Here is a 15,458-nt window from a genome sequence, read left to right as displayed (position 1 = left end):
TGAAACAGAGCCCAGAGCTCTGCTGACACTACAAACATCCCAGGGCACTGCAAATCCCTGCCCCAGCAGGGGCAAAACCTGCCCAAAAAATGCAAACTCAACCCTAAATATTGTGAACAAAACAGGGGAGGGGAAAAAATTCACATTCCTCTTCTGAAAGAGTTTTTGGATTCCCCTTCAGCAAGGACGGAAGAAATAAAAACTCAGAACAATTCTAATACAGGTCTTTTGTTCACCTTTAATATTTCATTTCTGTTTGCTCCTCCAAAGGTTTTCACTTACATAAAAGTACAGTTAAAGTATTAATATTTCTTTTAAACTTCAATAGGTTCATTTGTTTCCCCATGTGGAGGTTTTTTTAAAGCTTTACTCATTGATTAATATGAAAATAATTTCACCCTCCCTTTGGTGAGCTGTGGTTGATGCCAGCATTTTCCTGAAAATATATAAAGTCATCTCTGCAAACATTGCCCTTTAAGGAAAAAAAATTATAAATCTGCTAATATAAAATCCTATTTTGGTGTGGCCAAAACCTAAAATCCTAAAAGAAGCTGTAAAATGCTGTATTGCACTAACCAAAAAGAAATGTTATGTCCCTCTTCAGAGAGAAAACTGGAATAATAAAAGGAAACCCCATTTCCCAATGTGTTTTTTATAACTAATTGGGTAAGATTTGAAGGAATGGGTCCAAACCACAATTTTTTTGGAAAAAATCTATGAATCTTGACCATATGTGAATATTCCAGGTATGCCACTATAAAAAATTACATATATATAAAAGAAATATATATATATTTATATATAAGAAAGAGCTATTTCTTGAGCTGTCCTATTTCATCAGGTGAATTACAACTACAAGGGATCAAATGCAGCCCTCAAAGAGAGGGAATTTCCACAGATGTGCCTCTGGTCTGTGGGGATGAGCCTCCCTTGTTGCTCCCAGCACATCACATTGGCCATGGCATCCCAGAGGAGGATAAATAAATAACAGAGGGACCTGACAGCCCCCAGCAGGAGAAGGGTGAGGGAATCCAGTGAAATCTGAAATTAGCTGAGGTGTTCTGGAGGAAGGAGGGGGATTTGTGTGTTGGGTGAGTGCCCTTCCCTGAGGGGATGAGCCAGATGCTGCTGGGCTGTGTGTGAGCATTTTTATCTTTGCTCTGTGTTGTACCTTCAGGTAGGACAGTGTGGGACTGGAGGATTTACTCCACATTTCCCTGCCAGATTTGCAGTGTTGAATGTAAACATGCTCCAACCCCTTCACAGGCACTTAAGAACAGATTCCTCTCCAAGGGTCTCTGTGCAGCTCCTTCCAGTGTTAAAACTACAGGATAGTCCAATTTCTCTGAGGGTACTGGTTTTTAAAAATTGCTTTATCTGGTGGTTTGGGTTCCAGCAGAGCAGCACAGGAGCCCTTGGTTCATGTCTGGAGGAGAACAAGGCTATTCTGTATTGGAACAAAACCCAATTTCTCTAAGTGTATTGGCTTTAAAAACTGCATTTTGAATGCTTTATCTCCCTGTTCCTCTAAGTTCTGGTGGTTTGGGTTCCAGCAGAGCAGCACAGGAGCCCTTGGTTCATGTCTGGAGGAGGACAGGCTATTCCGTATTGGGACACAATCCATCAGAGGCTGAGACAAAGAACAGCAAAAAACAACAGGACCTAAAGGAGCAGCTGTGGATGGGGTGGGCAGGGCTCAGTGGCCCAGGGAGCTGAGGGTGCAGCTCAGAGCCAGGGCCAGCAGCAGCAGCAGCAGCTTTGCCAGGGGCAGGGGGATGCTGGCCCCTGACCACAGCACCTCGCGCCCGTTCAGCGGCTGCGGCGGCCGGAAATTCTCCGTCATGGCCGAGGAGTTGCTGGAGTCAAAGTGCAGAGTTGCAAACTTGGCGAGCTGCAAAACACAACAGCCTGCTCAAGCTTTTTACCTGTTTTCTTGGGTTTTGGTTTTTTGGGGTTTTTTTTTTGGCTTTTTTTTTTTTTTTTTTTTTTTTTTTTTTTTTTTTTGCCAGAGGATGCCGAGGGAATTTTTGTGCTGCAAACCTGCCCTGCCTCGCATTGGTTTTGAACCTGTGCCTTAAAGCTCAGGGGAAATGCTGTGGCAGAGGTCACTGGTGAGGTCACCCAGTGATGGCTCCTTCCAGCCTTGGAAATCAGGGGCATTTCCTTCGTGTGGCAGCCAAAGCCTTTGTGCAGCCAGGTCTGGTTCCCCCCAGCTCCTGACGCATGCTGCGCTGACACGAGGCAGGAGCAGCAGCAATTCTGTCCTTGCTCAGATTCCTGGTGCTCTGTGTGACCCTGGGCTGTGCTGGGGGCACTGGGAGGGCACTGGGAGAGCACTGGGAGCACACTGGGAGTGAGGAGCTGAAATGCAGGCACAGCCTCTGCACCAGCTGTGCTCTCCAAGCTCCCCTAATTCCATCCCCTCTCCCTGCCTGCAGCTCAGACAATGGGCTGCTCAGCACTGGCACTGCTGGGCCCGAGGTTTGGGATTGGGATTTGTGTTCTGCTGTCCTCACACAGCAGAAAAGGCTGTGGAATGGGGGCTGAGCAGGTGGCAGCAGTGGAAGTGCTGCTGACGGAGCGCTGAGCTTGGGGGGTTTCTTGGCTTTCTCCTCAGGCCGTCATTTCCCCTTCCTGCCCCTTTCCTGCCATTTTTTGAGCCATGATTTAATGGGGTCAGGCAGCTGGGGAGCAGGTTCAGGCTGTGCCAAGGGGGGGTGTGAGGGGAAGGAGGCAGCTGAGGTGTCACCATGTGGGCAGGGAGCCCAGGGACACGGCACCGTGAATTCTGTGAATTTTGGCACTGTGAATTCTGTGAATTCTGTACCTCCAGGCTGTCCCTGTGCCACTCACCTGGCTCAGGCTGAGCTCCACTGGCTTCACAAATATGGTCCAGATGACTCCCTGGTGGCAGTCAGGGGTGGTGAGGGACCCCTCATACCTGTAGTACTTCCTAAGGTCTTCCTCAGGTGGGAGAAGAGACATCAGTGGCAAAGGATCTATCTGTTTTGTGTTCCCTGGAAAAACCACGGGGGAAAATCCCTTGTGATGCTTGTGGCTGCAGGTTTTATCCTCACCCCACACAGCTTGTGAAATCCCTGGTGCCTTACCTTTGAATTGAACATTTTCTAATTCGCTCAGAAGGGTTGCATAGTTTGTATTTTCTTTGTCAGCCTGAAAGGGAAATATTTTCATTCCCAATATTTCATTAATTTAGTTCTCTACAAGTGCTTGCTTTTAATAAAACAGAAAAGGGCCACAAGGAAAAATAACAGTGAGCAGGATGTAGGAAAGGGTAGAAGAACTCAGTGCTGGCAGAATGCCTGCAGAAGATATGGAGGTTAAAGTCTTGGGCTATTGTAATATTGACATGAACATAAAATATTGACATGAACAATCCCTCAGCCAAACTGCTGGTTGAGATTTGAGAGGGGCAGCTGAAAATTTCACTGCCTACCTTTACAAAGAAAGCCAGCACAGCCAAACCCTCTGGAATTTTCTTGGCTTCTGTCACATTTGGAACATCTTCTCTAATGTGCACCACGTGAAGCTGGAACACAACAGCCAAGGGTGATTATTTCCACCCTCACACCTCCCATGGGGAACTGGCCAAGAGGTTTTGTGAGCAGGATCTCAGAATTCCAGAGTTCTGGGGTGGAATCCTTGATCCACCTACCTCCATGGGGTATTTCTCTCCATCTATGCTGTGCTCTGAGCCAGGGATGTTTTGTGGCTCCCTTGGGACTCCCCAGTGCAAATGGAATTCCACTGCCTTGTATTTCCTCCCCAGGCCTCCTCCTCCGAATTTAGGGGATGAGTTTAGTGTCACTTTAACTGTGGGGGAAAAAAACCACAAATTGTTTTAAAGGAGAAGAGCAGATCCTATATTAAGAGTATGTGAGAGCAGAGATGTGCTTGAGATTCAAATTTATCTTCAAGTTCTCACTTGGATTTTCAGAAATGTTCCAGAAATTCTTCTCTGCAGAAACTGAACTCTTACAGAACCATAGCTGAGTTTAATTTGAGATTAATTGTAAGCATTATGACCTCTGGAGTCAGAGCTTCTTATACCTCTCAGGAGACCCTATATTCCTTCATTTTATTTTTTTCTAAAAAAACCCCAACTATCAAAGTAAATTTGATCCCATTTTATTTGGGTTTTAACCATCATTTTAATCTCCTGTTGTCTGCACAGTAACATTTCCTTTGGGCAGGGTTTAAAGATATTCTGTTTTAATTCAGAGTAGTGCTGCAATTCAAACCTAAATCGTACATCTTTGAGATATACTTTAAATTTTTACTTTTTACGACCCCCACGTTAAGCACATCACTTTTCTTTGCATAGGAAAATTCCTGATTGCACCCCCAGAGGAAAATTCTGGATTGCAGCCCCAGAGATTCCATTTCTGTTCTGAATTCCAAATGAACTTGGAGAGTGCATGAGTCATTTAGTTCCTTTGCTTTTTAATCTGTAAATGGATGAGTCAGATGCATTTGTGGGCTTTGTTTATTTAGCTTAAGGCCGTTGAGACAGCGACCTTTGCTATGTGCCCATCACGAACATAATGAGGGTCTAATCTCACCTGCAGCCTCTAATTGCAGCTGTAATTTAAGCAATAACCTCCCCATTTAGCACAGGAATTGGTTGCCCTCAGAAGGAAGAGATTTTTAAAAGCCCAGATTAAAGCCCTAATCCTTATGCATGGCTGGGGAAAATGAGAGTTCGGAGCAATCCCTATAAATATTAATTTGGGTGTAAAAGGGACTGTAATTGGACATCCTGGAGTATCACCCTGTAAAGGGAAAGTCATTAATCCATAAATTAGTGAAAAGTCAAAACATTCCTTTATCCTGTGGCCTGCCACGATAGCAATGTTGAAATCAGAATTTCTGCCTGTTAAAATCTCCTCAGGTGCCTTCCCCACCTGTCCCTTTTAAATCAGAAATATTTGCCACTTGCTACTTTCTGCTTTGAGGATTTGGCAGTTGAGACAACCCATCCAGGATTTTAATACCTACATGTACCTTTAAAAAATAAAAAAAAAAAAAAATAGACCACTTTTTAAGTCGAAGTAATTGAACATAATTTTTTTTTGGAGCAGCATCCTCAGCATTGTGAAGGAAGGTGGAGGAAGTGCAACAGTTCTAAATTACTGTTAATTGATTCACGGTTTACTGATTCACTAAGTAGCTGATCAACATCAGATAACTTCTGTGTGCAGAGAAAACGGGGCTGAATCTGAGAAGAATATAGCTCATTATTTAAAGAACTAATAACACCCAGCACTGTGAATGACTTTCCCACACGAGGCTTTTCTCCAGCAGGATCCTTTGTGCAAGGTCAGGATTTGGAAAGAACCAGCCCAGGAATGGTTTCAGCAGAAAATGATAAAATTCTGCCCAAATTGTTGTCCTGCCCACCTGCCCCCAGTGCTGGACTCTCTTTGGGTTGGAGAGTTTTGTTTTAGGGTTTCTGTGACACCTCCAGCTCCATTTCTGCACAGAAATTCTGAGATGTTCAAGAACCTCATGCACAACCCCAAAACTTTTTCATCCCCACAAACTCCCCAAAGAAATTTTGACACCAAAAAATATTTTGGGAGTTTCACTTCTGAAGCAGAGGGATCTCATCTGTGCCTCCCTGCTGATCTCCAGGGATGTGGAGGGAGGTTTTTTTTGTGGAAGGGATTTTTGGGAAAGCCCAAATCCATCTCTCAGCAGTACTTGCCTGTGTGACCATTATTTTCCAGGGTCCACTTGGCTGAGCCCTTCACGTCGTACCCCTCAAAAGTCAGGGGCTTGAGGCTCTTGTCAAAAACCACATTTTTGGTGACAATGTTGACAGGGGACTGTTTGTTCCCATTGCAATCCTTGTTCACCAGGTACCATCGAGGAGGATCTGCTCAGGGATGAAGGAAATTATCGATGATTTTAATTAATCAATCATTTATTTTTACCCCGCAGACAGCAAATCCTTGAGAAAACCAAACCACCCAACTATTTGAGACATCACTCCATCTTTTTTTTACATTTGTGTATTTACATTTTTACATGTATTTGTACATTTCAACATTATCCTTATAGCAATTACCACAAACACTTCAAATTCCCCTGTTTAGCACATGGTCACAAATAATGTGACCACGATGCATTAAAGGCTTAGTTCTGTGGATTTTTTTTTTTTGCATTATTTCTCTCAGCAGCCCCTTTGCAAAGCAGAAAAATCACCAATGTGATTGGAAAAATAAAGTGCTTGGCAGTACCTTCACACTGTGGCTGCTCACACTTCTGGGACCGATAGCACCAGTTGCCCACTAAAAAAAAAAAAGAAATAAAAAAAAAAAAAGAAATAAAACAGGTGGATGAAAATCCGGACAAATTATTCCCCCAAAAAGCAACAGGGAAATGGATTTGCAGCTCAGCCCTCTCTGGATCTCCTCCTGATCTCATAAATCACTTTACAGCCATTAATATCCCCCCAAAACCAGTGCTGGGGAATCTTCAGGACACTGGATCATCAGAATTCTGGATGGGTTGCAGCCCTGAAGAATTTGATTTTCAAACCTTGGCTTCCTCAACTCGAGGCAAAAGTTCCACATTTGAATATAGGCAGTGTTAAAGTAAATTTCCTTTTATCAGCTCTGCACTTGCCAGCCTTTCACAGACTTGTAAATTCACTTATGAAAGAGGATTTATCTCAGTCTGTTCCAGGAACTCCTCTGAAGGTTATTTGGTGAGCAAATCAGAGAAATTAAGGATCTCACTTCCTGCAGGACCTGGAGGATCTTTGGTCTAACTCTAACCCACAGGGATGGGTGCAAAATTCTTCAGTAGAGCACTTGAATTTCCCTTTCTCATTGTCAAAAGATATAGAAAAATTCAGAGGACAAGAGCTAATTTAACTTTATATAGCCAGGAAAGGAGGATTGTTTTGTTTATCCCAAGTTACTTCAGTGGCTCTTTATTTATTGTAAACTTTAAATTGACTTTGACAGGGATACTTCTCTTGGGCTATTTAACTTTAATCCATAACAATTCAAACTTTCTTATAATGATGATTAATTCCACTCCTTCTGTTTGCTTGTGATTGGTAAATTATAGACATTTTAATAAATGGCTAATCAATTTTAAGGATAATTATGGAGGAGCCCTGTCACTCGACTGGTAATTACCTTAATTTCTAATTTATAACACACCTGCTGGAAAGCTTTTAACACCTTTATCTTGATATCAGTGGCATAACAATACATCCATCTATTAAGGGTTTAGAAGTTATAAATAGAGAATTGTTACAAAACCTGAGCAGCTGTGACACAGAGGGAGACCTGTGGCAATTAATACAACCTTAAAAAAACCCAGAGTTTTGTTTTTTCTTCCACAAAAATGAAAACAATGTTGCCTCACTTTGTAGTTTAGCAAGACTGGGAAGAAAAGCAAAGTGTGATAAGTTTTCTATGGTGTTACCAAAAATTGGGGTTGATGCGGTTTCATCCTTTTGGCAGGATGAAAACACACACACACAAAAAAATCCCCACAAAATCACAAAACTTCACTTTCCAGCGCTGATTGTTGCATTTTCTTTTTTTTTTATTTTTTCCCAGGACAGAGTTTTTCCTCATCCCCACCGGCAAGCAGGAGAAATTGCAAGCACAGAACGTCACCGAGTGCCTTAATTGATATTTAAATCAATATTTTAATCGATGAATGGCTGCAGAATGCCAGGTGAGCTGATCTCCTCTGCCCAGCCGTGCTCCACGTGCGGCTTCTGCACGGATCAAAGAGTCCAGGTGTGGTTTTGGCAGCTGCTCAGGGGTCAGTGTGAACTCTGAACAATCCCAGCAGCCTGGATTTGGCAGTTTCTTGGCCATTTACACACCAAGGGACCTTCAGGGGGGGAAGAACTGGTGCTCAGCAGGAATAACCTGGAAGGATTTGCTCCCAAAAATCTTTGGGATGGGAAGCAGAGGGGGAAGGTGGCAGGGGAGAGGAATGGTCTGGACATCAAAGCATTTCTGCAACATAAATCTGATTTTTCCAGGTGATCTGAGCTACAGCTGGGAGTCAGAGCAGGAGCTCCAAGGCTGTGGAACCACAAAAATCAAACAGAGCCACAGAGGGAAGGGGAATTACCCCCAAATTGGTGGTTCTGAATCAGGATCTGTGTGCCAGAGGGGGAAGGGAAATGGGTTATGGAGATTTTTGGTGGCAAATCCACGTCCCACCCTTCTCAAAGAGTTTTTATCACCTGAACAAATTGTCTCAGATAAACTTGTGGGTTTCAATCACGTCTCAGTAAACTGACACAAATCTTCCAGCCTGGTCATCAAAATGATGGGGAGAAAAAGTTTAATAAAATCAAATGTAATGTTGAAAACTCAGCCTTCGGTGGCTCCAGCTGCCTCACACCCAGCACTCAGAAGTGTTTGATAATTAGGATCTGATTTTTGCGTTTTTCCACCAAATCCTCTTCAAAGTCTCTGAACAAGGTAAGGATTGTGTTTTCTACAAGCCCTTATCACACTGGGTTGGATGGTATCAGTGAAATAGAACAACACATAAATTCAGCATTTCGTAAGAAAAATGCCCTTGAAGATGTTAAACCTTAAAGAACGACCTAATTAAACATTACCGAATGTTTAATTAGCAAACAGCTGATTCATGTTTATTGTGAATTAGGGCTTCTTTCTTCTTCCTTTTTTTTTTTTTTAAATTTTTTTTTTTGTTGTTTTTTTTTTTTTTGGATTGGCAGCCATGGAACATTGGGGATCCTTTGTGTGGGTGCTGCTCAGGAGGAACCACACAGTCCCAGAGCAGGAAAATTTGCATTTGGATTTTATCTGAGTCGGATGTGACACCTCCCTCCCTATAGGAACCTCGCATCACAATGGATCTTTCTTCCCCTGAGCTTTGGGGCTTTTTTTCCACCAAGGATTAGGGAAGATCCTCGTCACATCCAGGCATGGTTGTGGGTTTTAGGCAGGATTATGCCCTCAGGCACATTGTCCAAGACACTTTTAATTGTCTGAGCGGCTCCTGCCACTTCCCTTAGAAGACTTTTGCACAGTCCATTAGCCCACGCTGTCAGGAAATGTTTCCTATTTAATAGCTTACATTTTCCACTTCCTTATCTGCATCCCATCACTCCTAGAAATATCACAGAACCACCCTAAACAATTCTTTTCTTTCCCTGGTGTTTACAGCATTCAAAGAGTTCCCTCTGTATCTGTAATTCCTGTCCTGGCTTCATCCATTTTCTGTCCCATCTCTTGACAAGGGTGCCCTTTGCCTTCCCAAAATCCCTAAATCTCATCTACATCCCCAAATCTTCACAAATCTCATCTTCATCCCCAAATCTCCCCAATCTCATCTTCATCCCCAAATCTCCCCCTGAACCCCCTTTTTTGGGAACCCCTCAGGTCCCTCCTCCAATCCCACCTCAGCTCCCACGTTCTCTTTTTTATTTTAGCCTAAAAAATAAAGTTAATTTTTGTACCTTATTTTATTGCTGGGAGAGCACAGCAGAAAGTGGAGTTTTCAGTCTTTTAGGGAGGGTTTTTTTTTGGTTTGTTTTTGTGGTTGAGGTGCTGAAATCATTGCTGTGATATATATATATATAGATACACAGATATATAGATATACAGATATATAGATATATAGACATGAGATATATAGACATATAGATATATAGACATGAGATATATAGACATATAGATATATATAGATACAGATGTAGATGGTATAAATATAAATACAGATTAAATATAGATAGATATAAAGATATAGATATCCACACCTGCACCCGCTCTTTTATCAATTATATCTTTCTTTTACATTTTATTATGGGTTTATCCTTGATTCAAGTGGTTCTGTATCTCCCACAGGTGTCACAATGACTTTATTTGGTTTAATTTAGAGTAAGGTTGGACAGGGCTGCCTCTTCCTCCAAGAGTTCAGGACAGTTAAATTTAGGGAGTCTCTCTTGGCACGTGAGTCCCACTTATCTCAGCCTCTTCCTCCTGGAATTTACAACTGGTTTCCTGCCCAGAGCTGCTCCTTGGCACGGGGCTAGCAGAAAAAAACAATACAATTACGTATTGTTTTCATTTTATTGCAAACGTTTTCAATTGTTTTAGCTATCAAGCCTCCTTTGCAAGCTGGAGGCCAAAAAAAAAAAAAAAAGAAAAAAAAATTAAAATATTCCTGCAGTTGAGAAATGCCTCTCCTGTGCAGTTCTCCAGGAGGTGCTGCTGCCTGGGGCATCCTGCCAGGTGCTATTGTGTGATCGAGGAAAAGACCCTTCAGCTCTTTGGATCTCACTCAGATTGCCTGAATTCCATCAAAGCTCCCAAATCTGCTTGGAAAATGCCATATAACCCCTAAGCCAGAGCTGACCAGCCTTAATTTGTGCTCCTGATAAAGAGTTTACTCATTTTCTATTTGGCCAGCTGTTTTTATTAATGATGTTGGGAGTGTGAGTGATCTTTTTGCCTGGGACAGCAGGAATATGTTGATTTTTAACTCAAATCCCTTCTCTCTTTCACCTGAGTGGGTTTTTTTTCCCATTTTTCAGCCTGGTGTCACCCCCTGTCCCTGCCCATCCCAGAGCCCTCAAACCCATCCCCAAAATCTGCTCTCACCTCTGCATCCTCCTCCACCAAAACACCAAAAGCTGGGCTTGCATGTGATTTATTTTTAGGTTTGGCTTGTGTTGGGCTCATCCTATTTTTAGCTGGCTTTGTGAAACTTTCTATTTTTAGTGTAAAAGACAAAACAACTGAAAAGCAATTGTTGTCTCAGCCTGTCTTTCTAATTAATGGGATTGCTGAGCACAAAGTGAGCATATGGACATGAGAATATTTATACATTCTGAAGCATTGCACATCCTCAGGAAGCCCCTTGGACAGACAAAATCAGCTCCAAAATTCACCTCAAGATTTGTGTCTCTACAAGTGTTTGTGGCCACTCACTTCTCTTCACTTTTAACCTGGAATTTTATTTTTCCTAGGGATGCCTACCTTTCTGCAGGTGGGGAATTAGCCCTGAAAATCAGGTTTATAGTGGTGCTGGAGCCTTGCAGGGCAGCACCTCTGATGTTTTTAATTAATAAATCAGATGCTGGATAAGGCCTTGGGAACACTTTGGGACTACAGGAAAAATCCAGAGGGACTCAGGGATTCTGGATGTGCCCTGTGAACATCTGCAAAGGCTTCCTTTGTGTCAGAGAGCAGGGGAAGGTTTTTAGCTGTGACCTGTGATACTCTGCTGCAGATAATGACCCTCAGAAATGTCCTGTAGCAAAGGCAGGAGCTGTGACAAAAAATGAGAATCCAGGGCTAAGGTGATTTCCTTCTGTCAGGGGTTTTGCCTTGCTTCCTTTAATAAAAATGCAATCCAGAATTATTTATTTTAAAATTTAATTCAAGCAGATCACTTGGTAGCTTTGCTGGCCTTTTGCAGCCTTTTATGCTGAGCTTTTGATGGCTGATCCTGTGGCTAAAAATATGACTAAAAATCAAATAAGAGGCCACTGGATATATCCTGGAACACCACAAAGCATCTCCTGCAATGCCACAAGTGGGGAAAAGAGCCTGCACAGAATCAGACTCTGCACTTTGCAGCTTTTCTAGGAGACCTCAAGGTTTATGTTGTTTTTTTTAGAAGTGTCAAAGGCTTTTCTGCCTCCAGCATCCCATGGAAGAGCCAGGAGGATCCGTGCCTGGGGAAGGGGCAGCTGGATCCAGACCTGATGGAGACACCAGAGGTATAATTCCATAATTCCTATTGCTCACTGCCTTTTCTCTGTGCTACAGATCTTACATTGCATTTATTACCCTTGTTTTTAACCAGCTGAAAATGCAGCTTTTCACCCCCAGAGTGTGTCCAAGTGAGCCAGCATCCCAACTCTGCCAGCCCTAAAATGGATTTGGAGCCCAGCCACAGATCTGAGTGCAGTCCACACCATCAGAACTGGAAAGGGAAGAAGTCACAGCATAATTTTATTTTCTTAATTATTTTTTTTTAAAGCTGCTGATGGAGCTCTGAGGGGTGTTTTGTACCTGAATGGCCCTGAGGAAACCCCAGAGTGAGAATTGATGCTGACGTCAATGTCCGCATGGTTATGTAAATTTAATCTTTGTGAAGGGTAAAAGCATGTGAACAGAAATATAGAAAATTAGAGGGATCTAATCTCATCTAAATCAGAGGAATGTCCTATCAGGCATCAATCTTTTGGAGCACCAGAGCATGGAGTGTGGGAGATTTGTCTTCTCATGGCTGAGTCCTGCTCTGTGATAAAGCAAAAGGTTAAAACGTGCTGGGGTTCATTCCATTCCCCCTGAAGAAAATTAATTTGCAGTGACTTTGCTGTAACCCCACCCCAGAGCTGCTGGAGGGATGGGTGGATGGATGGATGGATGGATGGATGGATGGATGGATGGATGGATGGATGGATGGATGGATGGATGGATGGATATCTCTGCTCTCTGAATGGCACAGTAACAAAGCCCCACTCTCACAAAGTTTGGAGTATTCCTGCTGGGAATTGCAGACACTTTGTCTCTCTTTTCCCCCAGAACAGCACCAGAGAATCCCTAGGATCTCAAAGGAGCCAGAAGGAAAGCTGGGGTGGGTCAGTGCAGCTGGAAATGGAATGCACTGAGATCTGGATGGTTTCACCCCTGGCAGGTGACTGCACCAGGTGCCTCAGTTTCCCTCTCCTCCAATGGATAATGACCCTTCTTTCCTTAGAAAGCCCTCTAAGGACTGGAAATGGTCATTTTCAAACACAGGTGCTCTGCTATCGAGGCAAGGCTGGCAGCAATCTCAAAGATTAGCAATCAGTCATTTGAGTGTTTCAGTGAGTTATGAACTGCCAGGGTTCAATGGTCAGGATCACCCAGGCTGCTCCTGAGAAGTGGCAAGATAGCAAAGAAATGTTTACTTAGGAAAAAAAAAAAAACAGCCAACAAAGATAATGAGAAGGAATACAGCAAGGAGGAATTTCAGCTGATTGTCAAAAGTGGAGTTTCTTGAAGTGCATAGCCTTTAATTTAATAAAATAAAATGTATCCTGTGGAGCTTCTGCCTGAGGAAAAGTTTGGAGAAGAAGGTGCAGAGAGCAAGTTTCTTGTGCATTGATGACTGTGTGATTTGGTCCACACTCAAGGAAAAATGTAGAAATAACCAGGAGGGGCAAAAAATGCCTACAAATGATCATATATCCCAAATATATGCATTTCCTGTGCTACTTCTTTCTGATAAAGAGGTAAACCCTAATTATTGACACCAACCTAATAAAGCCACAAAGAATTTCTAGATTGTGGTTCAGGTTTCCCTAATAAACCCCTTAATGGGCAACCCCTGAAGTGTTGCTAGCCAGGAATCAAGAGCAAGCAAACACCAGTGGCAGACTTTGGGAGAGCAAAAGCTTTTTGTGTTTCTGTTTACCTGCCCCACGTGCTACCTGCAGAGAGAACAGCCAGAAGGGATTGGAGCTGCCAGGTAAGAATCTGGAAAAGCCAAGCTGCTGAGGGACAGAGAATTTATCAAGAACAGAGAAATAAAGGCAGGGGAACACTGCAGGACTTTGTGAGCACCTCTGAACCTTGATCTGCTTGAGCAGCATGGAGCAGATCTCAGGGCAGCACTTTCCCCTGATAATGCTGGATCCCTTTTCTCCTCACTGCACTCTGCTCTATTTTAGTGCAAACAATGGACCCTCCTCACTCCCAAGAGCTGCAGTGAGGCTCTGTGCTGGTATTTGCATAGGAAAAGGGATTTATTCAGTGTTGCAGCACTTGCTGATTGAATAGAAGCAGGGGGGGAAAATAAAATACCTTTTGCATTTTTCAATACTAATTATAGATTGCTATTTAATTGAGCCATCCTAAGTGCACAGTGTACTTATAATGCCCAGGGAGCAAAAATAGATGGGGCTGATGCAGCAAAGACATATTGTTCTTTCTCCTTCAGCAGAATTTCATCTTGGATCGTACACAGCAAAGCAAAGGGAGGAGAAATTTCAAACAAGCCATCTCTTTCAAGTTCAAAGTAGTTTTAAAGATAAAGAAATTAAGTTTTGGTATTTTAAATGCACGTACATAATAAAACACAGGGATCAAGTCAAAGCTCATTGATTTTTCTTGGAGGAGGAAGGCAGATAGAATCTCTAAAGGTGAAAAGAAACCCCCAAAGCACTCATTCATTCATGAGAAAAGCCTATCCTTGATGTTTTAACACAAATAAAAAAAAAGCAGAGAAATAAATAAGTCATCCTTCATTTACCAAAGAGAAGAATCAGAGAGGCTGCACTGCTTGTCCTGACAGTCAGAAACAAATCAGAAATAAGAGCAACCTTCACGTGGGCTGAGAAAGAGCAGGGAAGGACTTACCTACAGCCTCTGTCTTGAGAAAGTGCAGGCAGCAGAGAGCAAGGAGCAGCAATTCCATTCTCTATTTTAAATAGGCTCAGTGTTGAAACCAGAATTGATTAGACTCCTGAGGATGTGATCATATTTCTGCTCTCAGTTTTATACTGGAGTAAGTAGTCCAGGACAGACCTGAAAGCCATAGCAGGAAGGTGAACTCCTCCCCTTTGTAATTTCTCCAGATTTGCCCTGCTCCTGATTTGCCTAAATTTATTCATTCTCCCAAGTGAATGGCAAAAGGAGTGAGGTTTCCTGGCACTGGGCAAGGAGCCTTGGGTGAGTAACTGAGGCTTTGCAACCTGCACAGGTTTAACCCAGCAGCAAAATGCTGCATTTTTATTTTCTGGGAGTTTCTCTCCTGGCAGCCTCATGACATTCAATTAATACGTGTGTTAAAGTTAATGTTTCCTTAAAAAAAAAACCCCAGACAAATAAAACCCCAACTCCCCCTCACTTCCATCCCACAGTTCCCCAAACAGGATTGGAGTTGATTTGAGGGACTGGAAAATGGGAATTCCATGTGCAGCAACAGGAAATGTTCATTAGGTGACATACAACACCTTACATACGTAATTAGGCAACAATACATTTTTTTAATAATGCTTTTTCTCAACTTTTTGCTTCTGCGACTGTAGTATGATATAAATACAGATTTTTGGGTTTGGCCCCCTTGTTTTCCTATCTAAATTTTTTAATTTCACGTTTGGAATTAAACACAATTCAGAAGCAACTCGGACTTTATGTTCAACAAAGAAAAGTGACACAGATTTATTACAGGATTTTTAGGGTGGATTTTGATCCAGCTGAGGAAAACAAATGAGACAAAGTCCTTCCCCAAATGTCCCTGGGCTGGGTGGAGAGGAGCAGGATGGACAGAGGGAAGGGAAATGATCCCAGCAGAGGCTGAGTTCAATCAAAAGGAGCCAGGAAAAAGAAAGAAAAAGAGCCAGAGCAGCCTTGCACTGCTTCTCTGGCAGTGGGCACCCAGAGCAGCTCCTTTATTCATAACAACAAATGAATATAAATAACATT

The 15,458-nt window shown here is 42.7% G+C and overlaps 1 protein-coding gene across 1 annotated transcript; it reads right to left on the bottom strand.

Annotated features, from left to right (window-relative positions):
- Nucleotides 1–868: 868 nt before the first annotated feature.
- Nucleotides 869–15,189, bottom strand: CA4 (carbonic anhydrase 4). The gene is made up of 8 exons (XM_079325384.1): nucleotides 14,391–15,189; nucleotides 6,264–6,314; nucleotides 5,729–5,899; nucleotides 3,677–3,834; nucleotides 3,458–3,550; nucleotides 3,111–3,174; nucleotides 2,854–3,017; nucleotides 869–1,891 (listed from the first exon to the last, which is right to left on the bottom strand). The coding sequence occupies exons 1-8, from the start codon at nucleotides 14,446–14,448 to the stop codon at nucleotides 1,697–1,699; spliced, it is 954 nt and encodes a 317-aa protein (XP_079181510.1). The 5' UTR covers nucleotides 14,449–15,189; the 3' UTR covers nucleotides 869–1,696.
- Between the last annotated feature and the right edge of the window lie 269 nt (nucleotides 15,190–15,458).

This window comes from Erithacus rubecula (assembly GCF_903797595.1).
Source record: "Erithacus rubecula genome assembly, chromosome: 22".
Classification (NCBI taxonomy): domain Eukaryota; kingdom Metazoa; phylum Chordata; class Aves; order Passeriformes; family Muscicapidae; genus Erithacus; species Erithacus rubecula.
The sequence above is the reverse complement of the archived record's forward strand: the minus strand, read 5'-3'. Positions and strand labels throughout refer to the sequence as shown.

Bases quoted from the DNA above. Each gene is read 5' to 3' on its own strand.
- CA4 (XM_079325384.1), bottom strand. From the start codon at position 14,448: ATGGAATTGCTGCTCCTTGCTCTCTGCTGCCTGCACTTTCTCAAGACA. The intron at 6,315-14,390 runs GTAAGTCCTTCC...TTTTTTTTTTAG, and splicing joins TCTCAAGACAGAGGCTGTAG to TGGGCAACTGGTGCTATCGG. The intron at 3,551-3,676 runs GTAGGTGGATCA...GTTGTGTTCCAG, and splicing joins GAGAGAAATACCCCATGGAG to CTTCACGTGGTGCACATTAG.